Below are 22613 nucleotides of genomic sequence, written 5' to 3' on the forward strand. Positions count from 1 at the left end.
GCATCCTGTGACGCGGCCCTGAGCTGTGTTCGGAAATCGGCTTCTTTCAATGGTGATCATTTACACTGGATATATGTGCTGGTCCAATATGGCTCTCTCTCAGTGGTGGAATATTTTCACCGCGGGAAAACAAGCTTCACTTTAGTGGAAGGTTGTCCGTCTTCTCGGCATGTCATAGCCGTCCCTTGCTCTAGTGTAGACTGGAGTGGCCTAGTTCAAAGTTCTGGGATCCTCATTTGTGGAGGAATGTAACCATGTCGTGGGGGAGGGGAAGCTTCTCCATGTTATCCCAATTGGAAACATCATCTCCGCAATTTGACAGGAAAAGTCCAAGAAGCTTTGCATGTGAGTTGGTGTTTAAAGATATTAACGACAGTATATTCATAAATTGAACTCCACTTGTCACCCCGACTTGGCATCTTGGCATCTTATCTTCCTCTCGAGTCAATCCTTGTGAACCATGATGACGCTCATTCTGAAAGCTGTGCTTGTCACAGCAGCTCTCCTCCAGACTACAGTCGCGCACAGCCCCGAGGGTCCCGCTAGCACATACAAACATTGCCAGAGACAAACAGACCACCCGACTGAAGGCTGTCCTCGCGGCACAATTTATGTCGCTCAGAATGACTCGGCAGCTCATTTCAACACCATTCAAGCAGCCATTGACTCGCTTGGCAACACCACTATTCCGGGGCATATCCTCATTGCCCCGGGGAACTACACGGAGCAGCTAAATGTCACTCGCCGCGGTCCCCTTCACTTGATTGGCATGTCCAATAAGCCCTGGAAGGGTGACTTATACTCGGATATCAATGTGAACACCAGCGCCCAAAATGACGTTCAAGTCTGGTGGAACTCGGCCAATCACCTCGCCCTCTTCACCGATAATGTCTATACTGGCGTCTTGACTGTTGGTCCCAACCTCAATGCCACCCTGACAGGCTCTGGGCCGACAGGCTTCCCTGTGCCAGCCGACACTCCTTTCGGATGCACGGATTTCCGTGCCTACAATATCGATTTCCGGAATGAGCTTGTTCAGTACTCATACGGTCCAGCACATGCTTTGGGAGTTAGTAGGGCCAATGCTGGTTTTTATTCATGTGGTTTCTACAGTTGGCAGGACACGGTACGTTATAAGAGACTTCCCATTTCCCGTTAGCTATTCATTCATAAACACAGAGATACTTACTGGTAGCAATGAATAGGTTTATGTTGGAAAGCTTGGAAACGCCTTCTTTTACGACAATGTCATTGCTGGACAGACCGACTTCCTCTACGGCTTCGGCACCGCGTACATTGAGAAGTCTACGCTTTCGCTCCGCAGTTGCGGCGGCGGTATTACTGCCTGGAAGGGTACCAACACGACCTTCACCAACAAGTACGGCGTCTACATAGATCGAACCCAGCTCATCGCATCCAACTACACCATTGCTCCAAATATGGTGGGCAAGTGTGCGCTCGGACGACCATGGAACTCGCTGCACCGATCCATCTTCATGAACTCGTACTTCGACGCCAGCATCAAGCCGGCCGGCTACATTCCCTGGAGCACGACCGCTCCCAATCTAAGCAACCTCACATTCATGGCCACCTGGAAAGACTATGGTCCAGGCTACAACGAGACGACCGAGGCGCAGAGCAATGTGACTCTCGTCCTCACCGACTCCCAAGTCAAACCGTACCGACATGTTTCTGACGTCTTCTCAACGCCTGATGGTACTTTTGGGAATACTCGCTGGATTGATGCGAGCGTCTTGTAGCTGTGTTAGATAAATGTAGGTAACTACTAGAGCGAGCGGAGAATGCCACGTAGGGCATTTTTAAATATTAAAGGCCTTGTTAAAGCCCGACTTCAGGGGGTTCTCGAAGCTCCGTATTTTTGGAAAACAGATCAAGTGACTCAAAATAGGTGCAGATTTTAGTCACATGCATGTGACAATGATTCTGCTCGGCAAAGAGGGGTATATACTTAGGAACTTTTGTGTTACAAAGGCCCATCAGATGTTTTGCGTACATGTTGGATGTCCGATTCTGTACTGTCAATAAGCCGAGTTTCGAATATTACATGATTTATTTCTACGATTGATTCTTGTATCGGCGTTTTTTAAGCTAAAAGTTACACTTTCCCACTTACATTAACTACCTAGCTGAGTAGGTGTTTCCCGATTCGACGATGGGTTAATCGGTGCTTCATCCAGACGCCAAGCGCTTTAAAGTAAGTCACTAAGCGTTGATATGAGCCGACATTGGGTTGGGTCAAAAAGTCCAAAAAGGCTGATGCATTGAGAGAGGATTTGGCAAACACGAAAATTTTTATTTCAAGATACGGCTTCTGCAACTAGACTACCCAAACACAATGATCATAAATTACCAAGGCTTGATATGGGTCACAACCTTTCCGGTAGTACCCCAGCATTGGCCATCAAACCTCGTGTACTTAGGATTAGGGCTGTTTTGATCGTAAAACTCGATTTCTGATGACATTCATTAGCTGCCGCTTGTAATGGTGAGAAAAAGGGAAAAGCACGCCCACTTACTATAGAAACCAGTTGTCTCTACAGGCAAGGCGCTATGCGTGCCCTGAAGAGAAGTGAAGGTCTGGTCGCCCCATCCTTGGCCAAGATTCTTCTGGCCGATCCAGTTCTGACAGTTGGTGTCCGAGTAGCTGTCATTTGTGTTAGTACTAATGACAGTGATAACTGAATACTGCAAGTCTTACTAGTTAATGTGCATGCCGGCATTCGCGACAGACAGGAACGCTGGGAGAATATACGCGACCTTCATTTTTGGAGTCCAGAAGTTGAAAATAAAATTAAGAGAAAGATTTCGTGATTGGCGATACTGATGATGCTGATGGTGATGACGGTATATTCAGTGCGATGAGCTATTGTAGGTATATATATGAGAGGGAACCATGATCTACCAGCCCTGTTGGCTCCACCATGTATCCGTTAATATCACCATACGTATCTTCCTCCGTCTATAATTAATCTCGAAATCCTATCCAACAATATCAGTTAGGACCAGAATTTAACTCCTTCTGTGGAATCTGGCGACCGCTTTTGCAGAAGCTGAGAAGTTACTAAGCGCTAGTAACAGATGACGAATCAGCATTCTACGTCACTCATTTGCCTGTGTTGAAGAAAGTTATGGTCGAGGGATGCGGGCTTATTTCGGCGGGGCTCTCGTATAATAATAAAGTGGATTTGGGCACTTCGTATCGCGAAACAGTAGGCTTGACCTTGTCGCTCGGATCACCCCATTTCAAGCGAAGGATGAAAACGTGACAGGCTGCTTGCAAAGATTGGCTACGTATTCGTCTGGAAAACCGTATAGTGTTGCCCAAAAAACAAGGGCTTCCATCTCACTTCTTTCCAGTCCGTCCACTTTTCTCAAGCCAATGGGGCGGTCAATGATGAAACTGGGCAGAGCTTTTGTGTTCCTCGGCATATTTTTGGCATTCTCTGCATGCTTTTTGCTGCTCCGGCAGAGTTTCAGGTTGCGCAAAAGAGAGGTTTTACTCGCCTACGCATCATCATGCTTTGACACTCTCACACTGAACTCTGCCAAGCTCGACCCTGCCCCCAGAGCACACTCCGTCACAGTAATTGTTGCAGCTGTATCAACCGACGACTCGACCGAGCTACAACGACAGAGTGGGCTTCGGACGGGCGACTCGCAAATCGTCTACGTTGCCGACCAACCTTCCTCTCAAAATGCTGTTGGTCTGCCGCAGAATAAGGGCAATGAAGCCATGGCGTACTTGACATTCTTGATCGATCACTATGAGAGCCTTCCCGAAGTCATGGTGTTTATGCACGGTCATCGCACAACCTGGCATAACAATGCCCTTCTGCTCCGCAGCTCGCCTCTAACGGTGAACAAGTTGCACTCTGAGGCTGTCTTGCAGCGCGGCTTCGTCAACCTCGCCTGCGACAAGGCCTTACAGAGAACGATTGAGCCGATGCCCGGTGTTCTCGGACCGTCAGTACTAGACCTGACTCGGGAAGACTGGGAGGCTCAAGACACAGGCTCAAAGGTTTACACGCAATCGCCAGAGCACTTGTATAGGCGGTATACTGATCTCTGGCACGACATCTTCCCAGAGCCACGGCATGCTATTCCACCCTCCGGGTGGAGCTATTTTGCCGGAGGACAATTTGCCCTGTCTCGCAGGCTTGTTAAGTCCATTCCGCAAGATCGACTACACTTCCTCCGAGACTGGATCACAAAAACTAGCCTCTCAAGCAGATCTTCTGGTGCGGTTTTCGAAACACTCTGGGAGGCTATTTTCTTCGATGGTCAAGTTACAAATACCTCATCCTCCGCCACTGGTATAGAGTGTTACTGTGATTTGTATGGTCTATGTCAGAGGGACGAGAGACTCCCAATCGAGAGGATAGACGTGTTACTCGACGCTGCGACGTTAATGATGGGACATTTACTTGACAGTTGATGTGATTGAACCATTGGTCAGTGGCGAGTGGGGTACTGTATCTAAGATTGCAATTGCGATTGCAACGATAAAAAGAATCACAATACTAACTTTACTTGATTCATCCTATGTTCCCTCACTATCAGTTATACGCAGCTGTTATCCCCAAGGTTGCAGTTACACAATGCGTCCTGGGGTATATTCCCGAGTGGAAGGGAGGGTAAATAGTATTATGAATGCTTATCGATGTTGCTCTTTGATAATGCAAGGCATATCACCAGATTCATGGAAGATAAAGGAGTCAGAAAAATTAAAATAGTAGGTCGAGTGCTTATCCTCAGGTGAAAAGTGGGCTTCAGTGGCTTGAGAAACGTCGGCCGTGAGAATGGGTCAGGCATGCATTATCATTTTAGGAGAAAAACGCTACTCATGCAGTTGGATAGCTCGTACTTGAGTTCAATATCTTAATCTCTAGTTTACGTTCCTGGTATTCCTGGACTCCTAGATGACAATAGAAGTTGATGTCTATGGGATTCTTTCCTGCGAGGGAATCGTCATTCTCTCCCACAAGTCAAAGATAACTAGGTTCTTATCTATTCCAACAGGAAAACTTCCACTCCCCGCATTGCTTCCCGAGATACCGATTCCACCGGCCCATGAGCCCCGACATCAAACCCACAGGGCCGCCCATCAGTTTTAGGCTTACACGTGACGATATCCTAAGAAAAGAACTCAAGCGCCTTGAACGACGCGGATCTTTTCGGCAAGAAACTCTGCTCCCTCTGCAGCATTTCTACCATACGACAGATGGGGTGGCAGGATGGCTGCAGTCAAGACACCGTCACAGACGGTGTCGCGAGGGTTTGCGGCACAGATTATTTCCACCTTGTCGGCGGGGAAGTTGGGTATTTGACCGTCGTCAGCACGAAATTGGGTATCTCCAAAGGTGACGACGCCAGCGATGCGGTTCTTTTGGTCCTCGGGGAGATCCTCAATCGCTCGGTGATTGACAGCGGCACCTTGGCTGCTCAAATATCTCAGCATAAAACACCCAAGATATGTCGCAGTGAAATAAGATTTACTTACGAATATCCTCCAGCTACAATGATGGAGTCGGGGCACTGGCTCATGGAATCGCTGAGGAGGCTCTTCATTTCATCAATGCCCTCATCATCAGTACCGCCTGGGAGGAAATTGGTTGACAGAAGAGCTGCATAGTCTACGCCTTGAACTGCAACTTGGCCGGGAAATTCCTCTTTCAGGTTGTCGGCGACGTCAGGCCCAACGATGGTACCCTGCGGATCGTCAGGATCCAAGGTTGAATATGGGAAGCGTGGAGGGAGACAAGATCTTACCATATTTCCAATCTCGGCTGAGCCGCGAGCGAAAATAAAAATGATATCATTGCAGCCATTTCTCTTGAAATCATTGGCGGTGCTGCCAGTCGACTGGCGTTTGCTTGTCTTCGTGTCCATCGGGATAGCCAAGGCTACCGACGCCAGAGTGAGCGTGGTCATGATTTTCATTGTGAAAGAGTTTTGGATCAGATATCAATAATAAATCGAAATTCTCATCACAGATGAGAAAGAATCAAGGCGAGAGGATAATGTGACGGTTCAAGATGATTGTAGTGTGCTGGTGATGAGAAGATACTAAGTTGAAGATGCTAAGCTGATATTTATACATGGTAATGGATCGTATGGTATGCCATATGAGGCTCAGAAAGCGAGCTCCTTTTTGGCTATATCCCTGGTGTCAGAAATCACTCTTCAGCTCAGTTAGCCAAGCGATTAGACGCTGCACGACTGATTCAAAGGGTGGTTTGAGCCAATGCAAAATAAATCCAAGATCATGCTTCTTTCCTGGGATGAACGAGAGACGGGATGAGAAGGAAACAACATTTCGCAACCCTTTCTGTAAACATACTGAGATGCGAGTCCCCACTTGCTGGCACATGTATCAGGGTCAGATTCTGACACATTTGCCGCCCATCCTTGCATTAGGCTGTGATTTGGGTTGTGGGATGAAACAACGTACGTTATGCATAAATTGGTAATTGTGACTCAATTAAAGCACTAATTATTGCCGAGGTCGAAGTAATTTTCGTTGTTAGAGCAGACCTACCAACTGTTGCAGCATAAGCAAGAGAGTAAATTGACATAGGTTGATTAAGAATTGCAGAGTAAGGAGCTGGGAAATGCTACCATGACAAATTCGGCTAGCACTTGCTGCGTCACCCTCATCATCACCAGACTTTCCGAAGACAGTTCTAATTTATAGGGCAGAATTCTCTGCAGCTTAGTTTGGGAAGCAGAAGTCAGATTGATCAGGCAGAAAAGCATGGAGTGGAATGTGAGCACGATGTGGACCCTTTACGCCAATGCCTGACGCACAAGCTACTCAGATGAGTTACAGCGCTCTTCTCTTCAACATATTTTCCAATTCATTCCGCCACGGCTCTCTAAGTTAGGTCGGTTATTTTGCAGTTCATACAAACATTGGGATGATTTGCCACGCCTTGAGGGTCGAGCTAGACTAGCATCCGGTATCGGCCTCAGCTAATTCGTGAAGTGGTTCGCGAAGTGGAATCCAATATGGGGCCATACATCACATTGGATGAAAACTCTAGCAATTACTCAATCGCCCCGTAACTCTACCACGCAAGTTCCGCTTTTTTGTCTTGGCTCAAGCGCCGGCGCGAGTAAAAGGGAACGAAAACGCGAGGGAAAAGGTTGTTCTGCTCTGGTGAGCAATATTTCAAAAGTGACTCCTCTCATTGCTTCTTGCCCATTCAATCTTCTGACCCTTGAGCAAATACCCGCTTTCACTGTCCAGCTATTGAACAATGGTAGGCATGTTTGGGTTGAAGAAGAGCGAAGAACCTCAAGACCACGTTCTTGCTGGTGAGGTGCACGATGATCCTGGCCACGCCCACGACGCGGTATTTGGGAGGCTCACTGAACACGGTCCGAATTATCGAAACGTTAGTTGGATGATATGATGCAATTGATCGCTCTGGAAGTGACTGACATGCTATGACTAGGTCGGTTGGCTGGGCACCGCAGGCCTCATGATGAAAACACAGCTCGGCCTCGGCATCCTCTCCATCCCTTCCGTATTCGACACTCTGGGCATGATTCCCGGGCTTATCTGTCTATGTGCCGTGGCTGCCATCACTACTTGGTCCGACTACGTAGTCGGCGTGTTCAAGCTTCGCCATCGCGAGGTCTACGGCATTGATGATGCAGGTAGACTGATGTTCGGGCGAGTCGGTCAAGAAATCTTCGGCTTTGCTTTTGGTCTCTGTATGTTCAGGTCACAGCCTTGACAGCACTGAATTACTTACCTTATACTGACGTGTGCCGTAGATTGGACTTTTGTTTGTGGCTCAGCTATGTTGAGCGTATCCATAGGACTAAATGCTGTGTCTTCCCATGGGACTTGCACTGCTATATTCATGGTTGTAGCCGCTATTACTGGCTTCATCTTTGCCAGTATCCGCACATTGGGCCGGATTAGTTGGCTGGCTTGGGTTGGCCTCATTTGCATCATCTCCTCTGGTATGTCCCTGTATCCGTTGAAATCTTGTGCGGAATTCGATAACCAACGCCACTCCTTAGTTATTATCATCACCATTGCAGTCGGAGTTCAGGATCGGCCGGCTTCTGCACCTAAAGATGCCGTTTGGGTGTCCGACTACAAACTTTTCAACACTCCAAGCTTTACTGAGGCCATTTCTGCTATATGTGCGCTCATTTTCGCATATGCGGGTACACCGGCTTTTTTCTCGATTGCAGCTGAGATGCGAGATCCCAACTACTACACGCGGTCGCTGGTGTTATGCCAAACGGTAATTAGCGCATGCTATATTGCAATTGGTTGCGTTGTGTATTACTTTTGTGGCTCATATGTCGCTTCGCCAGCGCTTGGGTCTGCAGGAATCTTGATCAAGAAGGTCAGCTATGGGATTGCTCTCCCCGGTCTTATTGTCACTACCATGCTCACTTGCCATGTAAGTCTTACCTGTTTCCCACAGCCTTATTGCTTGAAATGTAACTAAATGGGAATAGCTGGCAAGCAAGCATGTCTTTGTTCGTATCCTGCGAGGATCCAGACATCTCGCTGCCAACACCTTCATTCATTGGTCATCTTGGCTTGGCTGTACTCTCGTCATTACCGTCATAGCATATATTATCGCAAGCGGCATTCCCATCTTTGGTGGACTTGTTTCTTTGATCGGCGCGTTGCTTGCTACATCTTTGTCGTTTCAACCCATGGGCTGCATGTGGCTTTACGATAATTGGAGTAGCGGTAAGACAGATCGATCGGCTAGCTGGTTGTTTGGGGTCTGCTGGAGCATATTCGTCATCATACTCGGATCATTTTTAACTGTCGTGGGAACGTATGCCTCTATCGTCGGTATCATAGACTCGTACCGCGTTTCTGGAGGGTCTGCAGCTTGGTCTTGCGCCGACAACTCTGGATCCAGTTAGTGTCCAGCTGGCACGAGGATTTAAGTATGCTCATATCGCAGTATCATATAATACTCGGAAAGGATGGCAAGATATTCCGAAGAAGTAGAAGAGGTACAACGGATTAATCATCCAGGCTGTTACTGAGGTTCATTGACTAGTTGTATATTTATAACAGAGCAAGGACGGTAATAATACTGTTGCTATTCAAAACAAAACGGGGAAAACTATACCTTGCAACCTGGTTGGTAGCTATTTGTACGGCATATACAAAGAATTAGGAACCGTTCATCCAACTTCCACCGGTTGGGCTGATTCAAGAAACGAGGTACTGTATAAACTCGGTAAATTGGTATAAAATTATTCCTCGCTTATTATGCAGCACTAGAATATGTAGATTCACAGATTTCATAAACTTAATTCGTTAGCGATTGGCTATGGTCGTCCTGATAACTGCTAGGTGACCGATAAGCTACTGTTAAGTGGGGGCGAAATTTTATACCAATTTACCGATTTCCTCTGGTACTAATCAAGTCTAGAGACACTAGAGAGATGCTCCACGATGTGGGTTTCCTTCCGCCGAAACCACCTGATATCTGCAATATACCTTGCGACTTCTACTCGGCGCGGAGAATGAATGGATAGCGCAAAAGAGCTCTAGACCCAGAGCCCAGATTCAGGTATCAAAATAGCTTTCTGTTTGACAACATCACTAGTTTTGCGAGCCTTGCATTGGACCACTACTTAGACTATGTCTTAGACGTAGTAGAAAGGTATTGTGACAAAATTAGAAAGGAGCCTCCACGTTACCGCGACTTAGTATTATGGTTTATTCAGTCCGTATTATTCGCTTGGGTTGAAAACAGAGACGGTTTGCCAATTGTCGATTCACACGAAGTATATGGAAGGCTTCAAATTGAGATTGCAGAATAATGCAAAAGGTAAAACTAACATAAATCCTCTATTAAGGTTCAAACCCCATAGAAGCCGGGCGCTGGCTACTCTCTGTTATACGGAGATTAGATTTCAATGCATATAGAAAAGATTCAGGCTCCTTATGTCCAGCCTCATATGCCGGTAGAGACAGTGTTAAAATTTAGCTGAGTGATTATAGTCTATCCAATTACAGGCCAGGCCTTTGGCACCACCTATTATTGACGATTTGGCGGAGCCAACATGTTCAAAGAATATCCCACTGGACCAAATCTCTCCATGGTTCTTGCTCTGCGTCTACTGGGGGAAGATGAAAATTCCCACAGGCGTAGACTGAGTGCAGACGTAGTCGTTGGGGCCATTGCCACCCTTACGGCAGGTGGTTGGAACAGCGCCTGAACCAAATAGGATGGAACTACAGTGGCGTGTTAGTAATAGCACCATATGAATTTCTTCTCTCTCAAGGATTAGGTGATTGTTATGACTAACCTGTCCTTGAAGTGGCGAGTAATCTCCAAGGCGAATTCGGCACTTTCTTCGGTGCTAGGGACCAGAGAGAAGAAGTAAGTGCTGCCATCATCACACTGGGTGGCCGCCGAAGGAAAGCTTGGGTTGGAAGCTTCGCAGTGAAAGTCGGGAATGTCGAAAGAGACGACCTGGATGGAAGTGCCCTCTGTGCTGGAGGTCTTGCGGACGACGAAGTTGCTCACCCAGACATCCTCCTTGGGGGCAGCAGGGGCAGCAGCGACGGCAGCTGCGAAGAGAGCAGTGATGGTAGTGAAGGCGCGCATTTTGATTTGTGGTGGCGAAGGTAGTGAGAAGGGTAGTGAGAAGGGTAGTTGAGTAATTGTTCCTCAGATGGATGATGGGAGATGAGTTTCGGAAAGGAGAAAGGACGGTCAATATATAGCTTGCGCTGAGGTTCCATTTGCCACGGCTCGTATTGTGAATTATAAGATGCTGGATATTGGATTCTAGACGAGGCTGGCATTAGAATCTACACGACGCTGGCATTAGTTTCTCTACAACGTTACTGCCCTTAACAAAAGAAATCAGTTGATGAAGCCGAACAAGGGGAAGGATCGGCAGGAATGGTGCCAAGACCCCAGGAGCCGAAGCCGATTCCTGATGTGGGTTAGGGCAAGCCTCAATACGAGAAGCTGAAGCCACAACCCGGGGCCGCTGCGGGCCGGCATCGTGATCACAGTCTAATAATAAATTTGCCGACTTGCACTGGCTTTTTACCCGTTTTAAGTATACGAAGACTCGCTCTATTGGTCCCGTATGGTGCTATGACAGTGGTCGGCCGCCACTATAGCAATGTGTAACAGGCTGGTCGCCACTGCTCATTCATTAACAAAAGTAGTAATAGGCACGAAAATGAGGTGATTTATCGGAATTTATCCCGGTCGATAGACAGGGTTAAATTGATTACTGAGTATATGTAATCGCTGAGTGCATGTACTCGCTGAGCGCATGTAACTTGCTGTGATGCTTGCAGAAGGTGATCACCATGTTCGTTTTGCCACTGGTGCAATGTATCGGTAAGCAATGATAAATGACCATCTCGTTTCTTTTAGTTCAAACAGCTCTCAAAACATGAAGTGACTGGTAGGAGCCAAACAAGTGTTTGGGTTATGGGGCTAGGGCCACGACGGACGGGGCAGGAATGCGGAGTGACGCGAGCGGGCACTTAGCACAGGGTGGGCTGTGAGATGAAGCGGTCAGAGAAGAGATTTTGTTAGCTACAGGGGCTATGAAATGGTTGAAATATTCTCCTATCAAGTGCGCAAGAGTGTATTTGTCCTTATTGTGATCCTACGGGGTTATGAAGATGCGACCCGAGATTGAAGATCGAGAGAAACTCGGCGTGTTTTCGACCGAGGGGGGGTGGCATATACCACCCAGAATCTGTAGATGGAGACACACAGTTGACGCAAAAACATTCAAGTAGTGTAATTGGTGTTCTGGATAAAGAATTTGGGGTCACAGCCCGTAAAACCTGGCGAGAAGCAAGAGCAGCTTGATTATATGACGCGGGGGGTTGGGGCAGTACTAAGTTAACTTACCCTATAGTTATGGCCTAGTCTAGAGATGATGGGCCCTGGAGAGATACTTACAGAATGAATTTTTAAGGCGCAAAAATGCAATTACCCTTCTACATGATCCCATGCGATAAGAGGTGAAACTTGATAATTTCAGCTGAGATCGAGGAACAATATAAAAAGATATCGCCCTCGCTATGTAATCATCGGAAAGATGTCGGGATGTGTACGACCCCAATGTTCAATGCGTCGTGCCCCTCAAGAGATGATCTTATTAGAGTCATTCAACGGGAGGTTTGTGAGTGCTAGGCCAGTTCGATACTGGCAAAATAATGCGATAATGCAAAAGAGGAGTCCGAGCAGCGACACATTTTGCAAGGTCCTAGAAGGATCAGTGCCAGACTGGAATGAAGTTTGTCTTGGTGCAGTCACCTCCAACTTCCAAATACACACACACAACCAGGTCATTCAATATTACAGATGGTCTTCGATTGGCAAACGGCTAGGATGGGCCAGGGTCCAAAGCGAATGCGACTGAGCCTTCACGTGACAATGTGTATTTGCCGAGGGCAACGGTAATCTTGCCACTCAAGCTGCACTCATTTCCTCAAGTGACATTGCGGAGATATAGATTTCTTCCATTCATCCCTGCATTCAAAGACAAAAGCCGCATTTCCAAGCTGCAAAGGGGTTATTTTGCAACTATAGTGAAGTGTGACGTTATATCTAGACTTAGTCTTAACATGCGTTAGTAGTGATCTAGACTCATAAAGCGGGTTAGAGTGTGTTTAGTGTAGGAGAAGAACAGCCGGCTTATTTGTGGAATATATTCTCGATTACGCGTACACTCTTTCAGCTTTAAGACCGTGACTACCGACATGCCACCCGGGGATTATCCAGACCCTTCATTGGCTTGTTGTTTCCTTTAGCCACTTCAGATCATAACCCCGCGTAAGCATAATGGAACAGCGACAGGGGTAAATAGACTCGAGTAAGTCCACGAATCATGAATCATACGAAAATGCAACCTCACCCCGGGTACGGAGGTACGGAGTAGGTCTACTTGATCTAAATGGAGCGAAGGATGGGCGGTTGCAACAGGTTCTGGGGGACACGGAACAATTAAGCATGCTAGTCCTTCAGATAGCCAAGACATGTTGCTCTCTAACTTACCAGATGGAGCGAAACGGAGGCAGTCATCCGTGCCGACTAGGTGTGCCAACGGTTGAATCTGGTATTAAAATCGTAGGTTATGTCCATAAAAGCTCACATGAAGGGTCCAGATATTTCCATCTGGGGACATAAGACACTTGGACTATACTCCGATCATTCAATTTTGTTGCTCGCACCTATCTGGTGACTTCGACCATGAAACCTGCGGTTTTGTTTTCGGGTGCCCTTGCGGCATTCGTTCAAACAACCATCGCCGTCACTGGCGCTGCTGAGGGTTTCGCGAAGGGCGTCACTGGCGGTGGCTCTGCTACTGCCGTGTATCCCACAACCACGGCTGAGCTAGTTTCGTACCTCGGTGACTCTCAGGCCCGCGTCATCTATCTTCAGAAGACGTTCGATTTTACTGGAACCGAAGGCACATCGACGGAAACAGGATGCGCTCCTTGGGGAACGTCTTCTGCATGCCAGACGGCCATTAACCTGAACAGCTGGTGTGATAACTATCAACCGGATGCTCCCAAGGTTAGCGTGTCATATGACAAGGCCGGTATTCTCGGAATTACAGTCAAATCGAACAAGTCCATTATCGGCGTTGGAAGCGCAGGCATCATCAAGGGTAAAGGTCTCCGCCTTGTGAGCGGTGTAAGCAATATCATTATCCAAAACATTCACATTACCAACCTCAACCCAAAATATGTTTGGGGCGGCGATGCTATTACCTTGGATAACGTTGACATGGTATGGATCGATCATGTCACAACATCACTCATTGGCCGTCAACACATTGTGCTTGGAAACAACGCAAGCAACCGAGTGACAATCTCGAATTGCAAGATCGATGGGACCACCTCTTGGTCCGCAACCTGCAATGGCTATCACTACTGGGGAATTTATTTTGCTGGTTCAAGCGATGTGAGTTTAAACTGACCGTTGTGTCTCTCTGCCATAATGCTAACCATCATTAGTTGGTAACATTCAAGAACAACTATGTCTACCACACCTCCGGTCGATCGCCCAAGGTCGCTGGCAACACCTTGCTTCATGCCGTTAACAACTACTGGTATGACAACCCAGGCCATGCTTTTGAGGTTGATTCGGGCGGCATGGTAGTCGCTGAAGGAAATGTCTTTCAAAACGTCGCTGCCCCTGTTGAGTCCGGATATGCAGGCAAGTTGTTCAGCAGCCCCAGCGCGAGTGCCAACGCCGTATGCTCGACGTACTTGGGTCACACCTGCGAGGTCAATGGATTTGGTAGCTCTGGAAGTTTCAGTGGAACGACTACCGACTTTTTGTCCAATTTTAATGGCAAGAACGTTGCTAGCGCTTCAACATACAGTGCAGCTAAGGCGGTTCAGAGCACAGCTGGCTTTGGTACTATCTAGAGACTGCTTTGAGCAGCATCTTAGGTGCTCAATTTATCTTCATCTATGTAGTTGGGGGTAGGCGAGAGGTGGTAGGAGTATCCCGGGTTAGTGCAGGGTATGCGAATACATCTAAAAGCTCCCTGAGCGGGCGGCTGAAGTCAATACTGTTTCTCCCAGGTTGTGACATTTGATCTTCGATGTGTTTTTTGCAAACAGGTAGGAACTTGCGCAGACCCAGTCCAGCACATTTTACAACCACAAGAGAGACGTATTATGGCTTGATCTCTCAAATGTGACGCAATATTTCATCATCAGGCTCACTTTTGGACATCCATTTGCAAGTATAGTTACAACCCCAGCATCCATGGCGTGATTTAACCGATTTGGTGTTACGTATTGTGACTCATTTAAATAGGCAGAGGTCAGAGCTCACCAACTAAGGCTCTTCATGTAGGAATATCGATTTGTCAGCAAGTGAAGAGGTTGCTGGTTTAAGGAACCTTCATAGGAGCCATCAATTAATACAAGAAGCTCCGAACCAAAAGATAAGATTTTATTATTGCGGGTCAAACAATTTAATCGATTGGCCCAGCTACCCACTGCTCAAAGAATCAGGAGTTGTAGAACTTCAAGACTCTCATTCGCAGTGCCTATTTGTCTCCTGTTCTGCTTGCAGGTAAGTTAAGTGAGTCTGATACATTTAGTGTCAATACAAATTGAGACAAAGGCTTGGAAATATTCTAGTTATTGTACGAATTCAGTAGAGTGAGACTCTATACAACAGTCTTGTATGCAATATGAAATGCCTAAGCTAATGCCTGGATGGCTACGCATTGCGCTCAGCAGCATTGGTCTCCACGATATACCCAGCGACGTCTTCCGCTCATAGATCAAGGAATGAAAAATTGCCTAAGCGTCGAGCCTGTGGACCTAGTTCGTACACCAGGAATCCGAAGCCAGCTTGGCAAAGCTGAGGGTATTCTCTCAGTAGAAAAACACAGATAAGAGGCGGTGGGGGCAAATTTATACCACAACCTAATCAGAGACAGGGGCGGATTGTTTTGAACGCGAAACCCCGTCTTGATGAACGATTCCAGAGGGCTCACCATTGACACCTACTGCGCTTTATCTCGATATGGCCACGCGGTGGTGCTCCACCCGACCATGAAGATGGCATGATGCAATAACCTGTTTACCTAACAAGGGCGCGCGAAACTTGGATCAAGTATGTCCCGCTCGATCTTCTCACCCTGGAATCATGGAGTTTATGTTTTCATCCTGGAAGAAATCCCCCTCGTCCCCGTCCAGAAAGAGTCGACGGCTTCTGCTCAAGGGGGCCGGTGAAATCGTCCAGGTTGAGGCGCCGGAAGCCAGGGAGCCTTAGCAAAGTGCCCGGGTTCTCATACTCAGCGTATTGCTAGTCAAATGGGTGGCAATTCACCCCAATTCCTATCTGGTGCCCGCCGATAGGAAATTCCGTAACATGGTAGGCCTCTATAGCTTCTGCTGGGACTCGAGTCGGAGTGAATGCTCCGAACCCTCGCCATTTGTCTCCGTGTGTTTCAGCTCTGCGGCCTACCCGCTGCATCTGCAGATAGGGAGCATCCCCACCATCAGGGCCATGCCAAGAGAGAGCGGCAATTGGCGGCCCTATTTGAGCCAGAGAGGGCATCTATTATCCGCTACGATGGTGTCAGGGTCCTCGTAGATGTAGTTGAGTTGATCCTCTTTAACCTCCCATCCCCGCTGTGTAGCTTCTCAACGTCGCGGCAAGTTGACATAAGGCATATGAGCCAGCGCCTGCAATCGCATGGAAAGACGGAGCGATTTGTAAACCCGAAACCCTGGAAGCAGGGTCCTCCCCCTGTAACTTACCTAGTGGAATATGGAACAAACCCCTCATTCCATTTCCAACGAATATACCTCAACTCTACAGAACACCCATATTACGCCATAATGTCTGACACTGACATGTCAGTAAGTATTGTAGAGGCACAAGACCTCCCATCACTTGGCACTCTCCACGCCAGAGCTTTCCATCCAAAAAGCGAATGGCACCGCAGAGTCTTGCCCAGCTCCATCGCGCCATGGTGGGAAGAGAAATACGCCCTCGACATCAACGACCCGACGTACCATCTTCTCAAAATCGCATCACCAGACTCTTCAGCCACTGTGCTGGGCTTGGTCTGCTTGCGCAAGTTTGAAGCTGATGAGAGAGGAGCTGGGCGCTGGAGCGATTTCCCTCCCCCATCGCAGGCTGACCGCGAAGCCTACAAGGCCATGGTCAAGTCCATGATCGAGTATCGCGAGCGGTTCATGCTCGGCCGCACACATATTTGTGTCGATCACTTTGCTGTTGACTTCGATCACCAAGGTCGCGGCCTCGGCACTCGGCTGATGGCGAGGGCATGTGAGATTGCAGATCAGGAGAAATTGGACATGTTTGTTGAAGCCAATGAGTTTGCAGAGACCTTCTACCAGAGATTTGGATTCAAGACTGAGCAGAGACTTGAGATGCCCGGGGGACTGACGGAATGCTTTCTTATCCGGCCGTTTGGACAATGACGGAGGAGCATCAAGGCAAGCTGCCTGCACTTTTTCTCCGCTTTTCTATCTTGCCAGTTCCGGTTTAGCATGCATTAGCTTTTATGTCTCGTCGCAGCTTGTTCACACATCCACTGTCACTGTGTGGTTTATCTCAAAGTGAGTCGACTTTCCTAGCCGGCTTGCTACAAGTCGCTCTGCTGGCGTCGTGACTACTCGGCGTGATCTATCCCATGCACGCCCAACGCTGCACGACACGATATTGAGTCCCTAGAGCCGTGCAGTCGTAGGCAAGTAGCGTATCGACTCGGTAAATTGGCCTTATTACTATGGACCAAGGCTAAACTATATGAGGCGTAGGCTTCCTATCTCATTGATAATAAAAAGCCCGGGGCAATAAGTGGGGAAGAATTCAGGGCCAATTTACCAAGCGATACGGTATAGAGTTACCCGGCGCTGGGATGCTGTCGCATGGAGGCAGGATAAGAGACGTGGGAGCAGAAATAAACCAGTGAAGTGCGTCAAGTACGAGGATTTAATTACTGATGGGCTATAACAAGCAATATGACTTCTTCAATTAATTTTCTCTGTGTAAGACTGCCGTTGTTACTAAATACCGTGGTATATACAGTGATAAAGTTTTGCAAAATTAGATTCAATGTATTTAAACAGCTAAATTTACTGAGAATTTGCTCTTGACTGTAATAATACATATTCAGCTAACAAGAGAGTCTGAGCGCAGCTGACTTGAATGGCGGCAGTCACACGGTAAGTGCAATTACAAGCACACTCAGGTGCTTGCTTGAACAAAATCGATGCCACTAAGCGACTCCAGCCTCTGCTGGCCTTAGTTACTCATACCGCAGTCGGTCACCAACGTCACCTGCACATCGAATATAAAAGCTTTCTTCACTCGCTCCTTCACCTGGCAGTACTTTTCCTTTATCAACTCTGGCCTGTAGCCGGGCTGCCTGGGGCATGTGTCCATAGTTCCCCTAGCACTTACCCTAGACTACTTGAGATCTGGGATACACTCTCCACCCGCTGCCATCTGCACTCTTATCGGACTTGGCTATCGCTGCCGTTCACATCTCCAGAGCATTTGACCGGCTCACTCGGGTATCTCTGGTTCCTGGTTTAAACCACGCGGTTTTGCAATTCGTCAAAAAGAACCGACCGGCCCGTCACGGCGCAAGAGTGAGTGATAGCCCCAACTTGGAGTGTCTCCTTGGTATTAGCCAACTGGCCGACTATCAGCTTGTCTAATAGAGTCTCGGTCAGTTCGACTGTCGCCTCTAGCAAAATGCAAATTAAAGCACTGTAATTGTGCTCTATATATCAGAGTTGATCCCTCAAGGAACTCTAACTACCTAACGCCCACCTACCTTTACAATATTAATCCTACACCTCCCATAATCCACAAGAATTTATACCGCACGAGCATTCTCATAGAACACCCGTGTTGTCGTTGTCTGAAGGATTCCCTTGTCACTCCCCCCGTCATCTTGAGTTGATTTGCCATCTACACTTGCCGCCTTTCCTTCTGCGTTCCACCCATAGGCAGCATCAGCTCGAGTACTGGTACTGAAAGGCTCGTCGAATTGAGTGTATGGTCCCCGGTTGGCTGATCTCCCCCCTGTGCCCCCTATGGTTCGAAGCTCGTGGCCTGATGATACGCCTGTTTTGGACTTGCCAGTGCTAGTCCCTTTCGAGCTCGAGAGTAGGCGGGGAGCGATCGTCTTGATGAAATGTCGTAGTGTCGATAGGCATGCGCACATGATCAGGAGATTGGCTTCGATGCAACTGTTTGAGTGGCTGGTCAGCGATGTCTTTTGGAGGTTACAGTAATGGAACGAATGACATACATCCAAGTGTGGATTGGGCCACCACCCCAGGTCACGTCGACTTTATCGAGTTGGGTAATGAGCAGCGCGAGGCGAACCATAGAGGTGATGACGGTTCTGTTCAAAACAAGTTAGCAACAGGCTTCTCTACTTGCTTTGACATGCGTGGCATGTCGGAAGACGTACGCGGAACCAATGCCAAACAAACACAAAAGAGCAGCCTTCTTCTTAGCAGATAGCTGTAGCCCAAGGACCATAGGTATCGGAATAGCAATCATGATGATATCAGTGGCGACACCCAAGCCCGCAGTCGCCTGAAACATGGCTGGTCTGTCGATGCAAGAGCCCACATCAGCGGCCATGGTAAGGTCCCATGCTTTCCGCATCGGCGTGCATGGAAAGATGGACGCGAAGAAGATGCCAATGCCCGTACCGCCGACTATACCCATTGTAGCGAAGACTGTCCATCGATACCAGTTCTGGTTGCCACTGAGTTCGAGCAGGAACATCAGAATAACGAGTTTGGAAAAACATGTCGGGATGGTGTAAACGATCGAGTTGATGTAGTTGGCCCACTGCAACACGCCTGTACTTAGTCAACAGAACATGGGAGTTGGACAAAGACGACGACGTACGAAAATGGCTTTCTGAAACTTGTCGAATGAGATTTCCCAGGCGTGGACTCCCATCCAACCCTCGATGAAGGAGCCTGCAGTCAACCAGTAAGTAAATCAGCGCTCAGGCGAGGGTGGACTGGTCTGGGTCAGGGGACTTACGCAGGGTGAGGACTTGAATCGCGATCGACCCGAGCTTTCCGGGAAATCAGCGAGAGTTTAACAAGTGCAAAAGTCAACTTACCCAGGCGAGGACCAAGAGAGCTGTTGGACGCTGGTGTTAGTTTGATGGAACTTTACTGCTTCAGCCGCATGGCTTGGCACATACCGTCATCGATGCCGAGTTTGTTTCGAATGAATGCCTTGACGTAGAGTCTCTGGAGCAGGAAGATCAAGGCTGCGATTATTCCAACGCTGCTCACGGCGTACGTGGCTGCGACCGAGTTGCGCTGAGGATTGTCAAAGTCGACGACATAGTCGTCTGGGGGCGGAATCGCAACAATAGTTCCGTTGATCTCAGCCATGTGGACGGTTGTTGGTTATCCAACTTCATGTCAATTGCGAAAAGCATAAAGTAAGAGAAGCGAGCGGATGCAGAATTGGGGACTCGCGAGATCCTGCAGACGGATGCTTGTAAATGTGGCTTTCCATTCGCAGCACAGGACAAGGAGCAGTCCGGGGATCAAGGTTTAAGGGTGAGCAGGCTAGGTTACATCGCGTATACCGGGAACTTCAACTGTTTAAGCCATATGCGGGATGGCCGAAGGATGAGCCAAACGGTAACAAACCCTTGACCTTCATCCACACAATTGTGGCTGCATAATACTATTCCCTCGGGATCCTTCCCCGTCAGAATCGACAGGGTTCCCGCCGTCGTTCACGTAGCAGCTTGGCTAGCCGCATGTTCCCACTCGTTGCCCCCTCTGCTAACAAGGGGCGGGCTAACGGTGAATGGAGACGATAGCGTTGGCGCAACGGACATGGCATGACAAGAAATGCCAGGAAATGCCAGACTGTGAAATTGCATAGTAACATGACATATCCTCCATCATCTGTCTGCTTAATGCCTCGGTATTACTCGATCAAGCTGCAAGCCCGATGTTAATCTCGGCATCGGGGCGAAGCTCGCTTCCGAAAAGGTTGATATAGTACACTTAAATATCCCGATGCGCACCATCTTTTGCGACGTGCCATCCACACTGCACTGCAACGCCAACAAAACCAATCATGTGGGACCAATCAGTTATCAAGGCGCTTCTGGCGCTTCTTGTCGCCGCTCCCGGTGTCCATACATCACCCATGTGTGCCCGGGATGCTGCAACTGTGGCTTCCAAAGCTGTGAGCATCATCCTCTTGGCACATCCCCTTGAGCACATCCCCTTCACATCCCTCTGGAACAATCTCCACGATCAATCCTCCATCAGCCCGCCCTTACTTGACCTCCACGCTCCCACTTGCGGAAATGAGTGCTGATCTCCCGTTCCAGTGTACCAAACTCTCGGCTCAAGGGCTCCAGGTCCTGATTCCCGACGAGGATAGCTACGAGACTAGAGTAGACTCGTGGTGGTCTGCCGACTCTCGCCTCACCCCGACCTGCATCGTTCAGCCCAAGAACGCCGCAGAAGTCTCCAAGGTCGTCAAAATCCTCTTCAGCGGATCAGTCAACTTTGCTATCCGCAGCGGCGGCCACAGCCACTGGGCGGGTGGCAGCAATGTTGACTCCGGAGTGACGATTGATCTTGGTCTCATGAAGGGTATCACGTATGACGCTTCCACAGGCCTGGCTTCCGTTTTGCCTGGTGGCCGATGGGTGGATGCCTACAAGACGCTCGAGACGTACGGAGTCGCCGTTCCCGGCGGCCGAGATGGTAACGTCGGCGTTGGAGGCTTCTTGACGGGCGGCGGTAACTCGTACTACACGGCCCGCGCAGGATTTGGATGCGATTCCATCGTCAACGCAGAGGTCGTCCTCGCCAATGGCACCATTGTCAACGCCAACAAGAGCACCAACTCTGACCTCCTCAAGGCGCTCAAGGGCGGCTCGGGTAACTTTGGCATCGTGACCCGCTTCGATTTGCAGACCATCACGGGCGGACCGTTCTGGGGTGGTATTCGTGCCTCCAACGTATCTCAGTCCGAGATCATCACCAACGCCATGGTCAACTTCACCAACACGAACGACGAGCACCCGGAAAACTCATTCCTGATCAACTGGACTTACAACCCGAGCATGTCGACAGAGATTCTCCTCGCCCAGGTCATGGTTGATACCACAGGCGTCGAGAAGCCTGCCGTGTTCGACGACGCGCTGCAGGCCACCGAGCTCTTCAGCGGCTTCAGCGTCCGGCCTCTCAGCGAGATGGCTGACACCTATGCCCTCCCCTCAGGCCTCCGGTAAGTTGTCCAACGCTAACCCAGCCATGAGGCGTCAAGGTATATCTGAGCTAACGGCCTTCCTAGTAACGTCTGGTTTAGCCAAACGTTCGCCAATGATGCCCGCATCATCCGAAAAGGCTCTGCGCTGCACAAGACCTTTGTCGAGGAGTTGTTGGCCGAGATCCCTACGTTGGACCTGGGCACGCAGATGCTCTTCCAGCCTCTGCCCAAGCTCTTCGCCGACATTGGTGTAGCAAACGGTGGCAACGTCCTCGGCCTCGACAGGATCCAGGGCAACTCGCTCCTGTGGCTGCTTTCGTGCACCGTCAAGACCGCAGAGCAGGAGACGCTGCTCCGACAGAAGTCGGCTGCGTTCTCCGCCGCCATGACGACGTACGCCAAGTCCATCGGCGTCCTACGCGAATGGCGCTACCTGAACTACGTCGACCCCAGCCAGGCGAATCCCATCACCAGCTACGGCACCGACAACGTCAAGTTCCTTCGCAAGGTCTCTGCCAAGTACGACCCGACGGCTTTCTTCCAGAAGCAGCGCAAGGCCGGCTTCAAGCTGCCTTAGCTCAGGGGCGAGCTGACGGCACAATGCAGGGGAGGCGAAGATGCAATGGGGACCTGGTAAACTGTAACCTGATTCTTGTAAATATTACGCATATCTTAGAACAACTACCTCGGGCCGAGAGATGGACGAGCAGTTAGAGGTTAGCGCGCTTAATGCGGCCCCACGTATATAGTTAGGCTTAATTAATCTTCAGGGATCTTCGGCATCTTACGTGTATCCCGCGAATGTCTCTAGCG

The 22613-nt window shown here is 48.9% G+C and overlaps 10 protein-coding genes across 10 annotated transcripts; 6 read left to right on the forward strand and 4 right to left on the reverse strand.

Moving 5' to 3' along the window:
* Positions 1–460: 460 nt before the first annotated feature.
* On the forward strand, positions 461–1760 carry BGZ61DRAFT_368048 (pectin lyase fold/virulence factor; the record flags this gene model as incomplete). Its single annotated transcript, XM_046241853.1, has 2 exons — positions 461–1126; positions 1206–1760. The coding sequence occupies 2 exons, from the start codon at positions 461–463 to the stop codon at positions 1758–1760; spliced, it is 1221 nt and encodes a 406-aa protein (XP_046096666.1).
* Positions 1761–2367: 607 nt separating this feature from the next.
* On the reverse strand, positions 2368–2784 carry BGZ61DRAFT_539231 (uncharacterized protein; the record flags this gene model as incomplete). Its single annotated transcript, XM_046254767.1, has 3 exons — positions 2368–2474; positions 2538–2665; positions 2720–2784. 3 exons carry the CDS (start codon positions 2782–2784, stop codon positions 2368–2370), a joined length of 300 nt encoding a protein of 99 aa, XP_046096667.1.
* Positions 2785–3415: 631 nt separating this feature from the next.
* BGZ61DRAFT_593379 (uncharacterized protein) lies at positions 3416–4535 on the forward strand (the record flags this gene model as incomplete). The annotated part of the gene is made up of 1 exon (XM_046256791.1): positions 3416–4535. The coding sequence occupies one exon, from the start codon at positions 3416–3418 to the stop codon at positions 4454–4456; it is 1041 nt and encodes a 346-aa protein (XP_046096668.1). The 3' UTR covers positions 4457–4535.
* A 632-nt stretch (positions 4536–5167) lies between these two features.
* BGZ61DRAFT_367779 (cutinase) lies at positions 5168–5961 on the reverse strand (the record flags this gene model as incomplete). Its single annotated transcript, XM_046241822.1, has 3 exons — positions 5168–5459; positions 5522–5730; positions 5791–5961. The coding sequence occupies 3 exons, from the start codon at positions 5959–5961 to the stop codon at positions 5168–5170; spliced, it is 672 nt and encodes a 223-aa protein (XP_046096669.1).
* Positions 5962–7289: 1328 nt separating this feature from the next.
* BGZ61DRAFT_368045 (transmembrane amino acid transporter protein-domain-containing protein) lies at positions 7290–8928 on the forward strand (the record flags this gene model as incomplete). Its single annotated transcript, XM_046241852.1, has 5 exons — positions 7290–7418; positions 7479–7740; positions 7804–7995; positions 8056–8447; positions 8506–8928. The coding sequence occupies 5 exons, from the start codon at positions 7290–7292 to the stop codon at positions 8926–8928; spliced, it is 1398 nt and encodes a 465-aa protein (XP_046096670.1).
* Positions 8929–9969: 1041 nt separating this feature from the next.
* Positions 9970–10719, reverse strand: BGZ61DRAFT_142790 (uncharacterized protein). The gene is made up of 2 exons (XM_046237291.1): positions 10330–10719; positions 9970–10255 (listed from the first exon to the last, which is right to left on the reverse strand). The coding sequence occupies exons 1-2, from the start codon at positions 10629–10631 to the stop codon at positions 10138–10140; spliced, it is 420 nt and encodes a 139-aa protein (XP_046096671.1). The 5' UTR covers positions 10632–10719; the 3' UTR covers positions 9970–10137.
* Positions 10720–13253: 2534 nt separating this feature from the next.
* Positions 13254–14440, forward strand: BGZ61DRAFT_368052 (pectin lyase fold/virulence factor; the record flags this gene model as incomplete). Its single annotated transcript, XM_046241854.1, has 2 exons — positions 13254–13970; positions 14024–14440. 2 exons carry the CDS (start codon positions 13254–13256, stop codon positions 14438–14440), a joined length of 1134 nt encoding a protein of 377 aa, XP_046096672.1.
* A 1878-nt stretch (positions 14441–16318) lies between these two features.
* On the forward strand, positions 16319–17080 carry BGZ61DRAFT_462775 (acyl-CoA N-acyltransferase). The gene has a single exon (XM_046247342.1). It carries the CDS (start codon positions 16379–16381, stop codon positions 16985–16987), a length of 609 nt encoding a protein of 202 aa, XP_046096673.1. The 5' UTR covers positions 16319–16378; the 3' UTR covers positions 16988–17080.
* A 1313-nt stretch (positions 17081–18393) lies between these two features.
* Positions 18394–19948, reverse strand: BGZ61DRAFT_484993 (uncharacterized protein; the record flags this gene model as incomplete). The annotated part of the gene is made up of 7 exons (XM_046249666.1): positions 18394–18781; positions 18832–18927; positions 18997–19385; positions 19446–19519; positions 19587–19620; positions 19669–19688; positions 19753–19948. The coding sequence occupies 7 exons, from the start codon at positions 19946–19948 to the stop codon at positions 18394–18396; spliced, it is 1197 nt and encodes a 398-aa protein (XP_046096674.1).
* Positions 19949–20886: 938 nt separating this feature from the next.
* BGZ61DRAFT_368088 (uncharacterized protein) lies at positions 20887–22377 on the forward strand (the record flags this gene model as incomplete). The annotated part of the gene is made up of 2 exons (XM_046241861.1): positions 20887–21818; positions 21885–22377. 2 exons carry the CDS (start codon positions 20887–20889, stop codon positions 22375–22377), a joined length of 1425 nt encoding a protein of 474 aa, XP_046096675.1.
* Between the last annotated feature and the right edge of the window lie 236 nt (positions 22378–22613).

The sequence above is a fragment of the Ilyonectria robusta genome (assembly GCF_021365365.1).
Source record: "Ilyonectria robusta strain PMI_751 chromosome Unknown BGZ61scaffold_33, whole genome shotgun sequence".
NCBI lineage: Eukaryota > Fungi > Ascomycota > Sordariomycetes > Hypocreales > Nectriaceae > Ilyonectria > Ilyonectria robusta.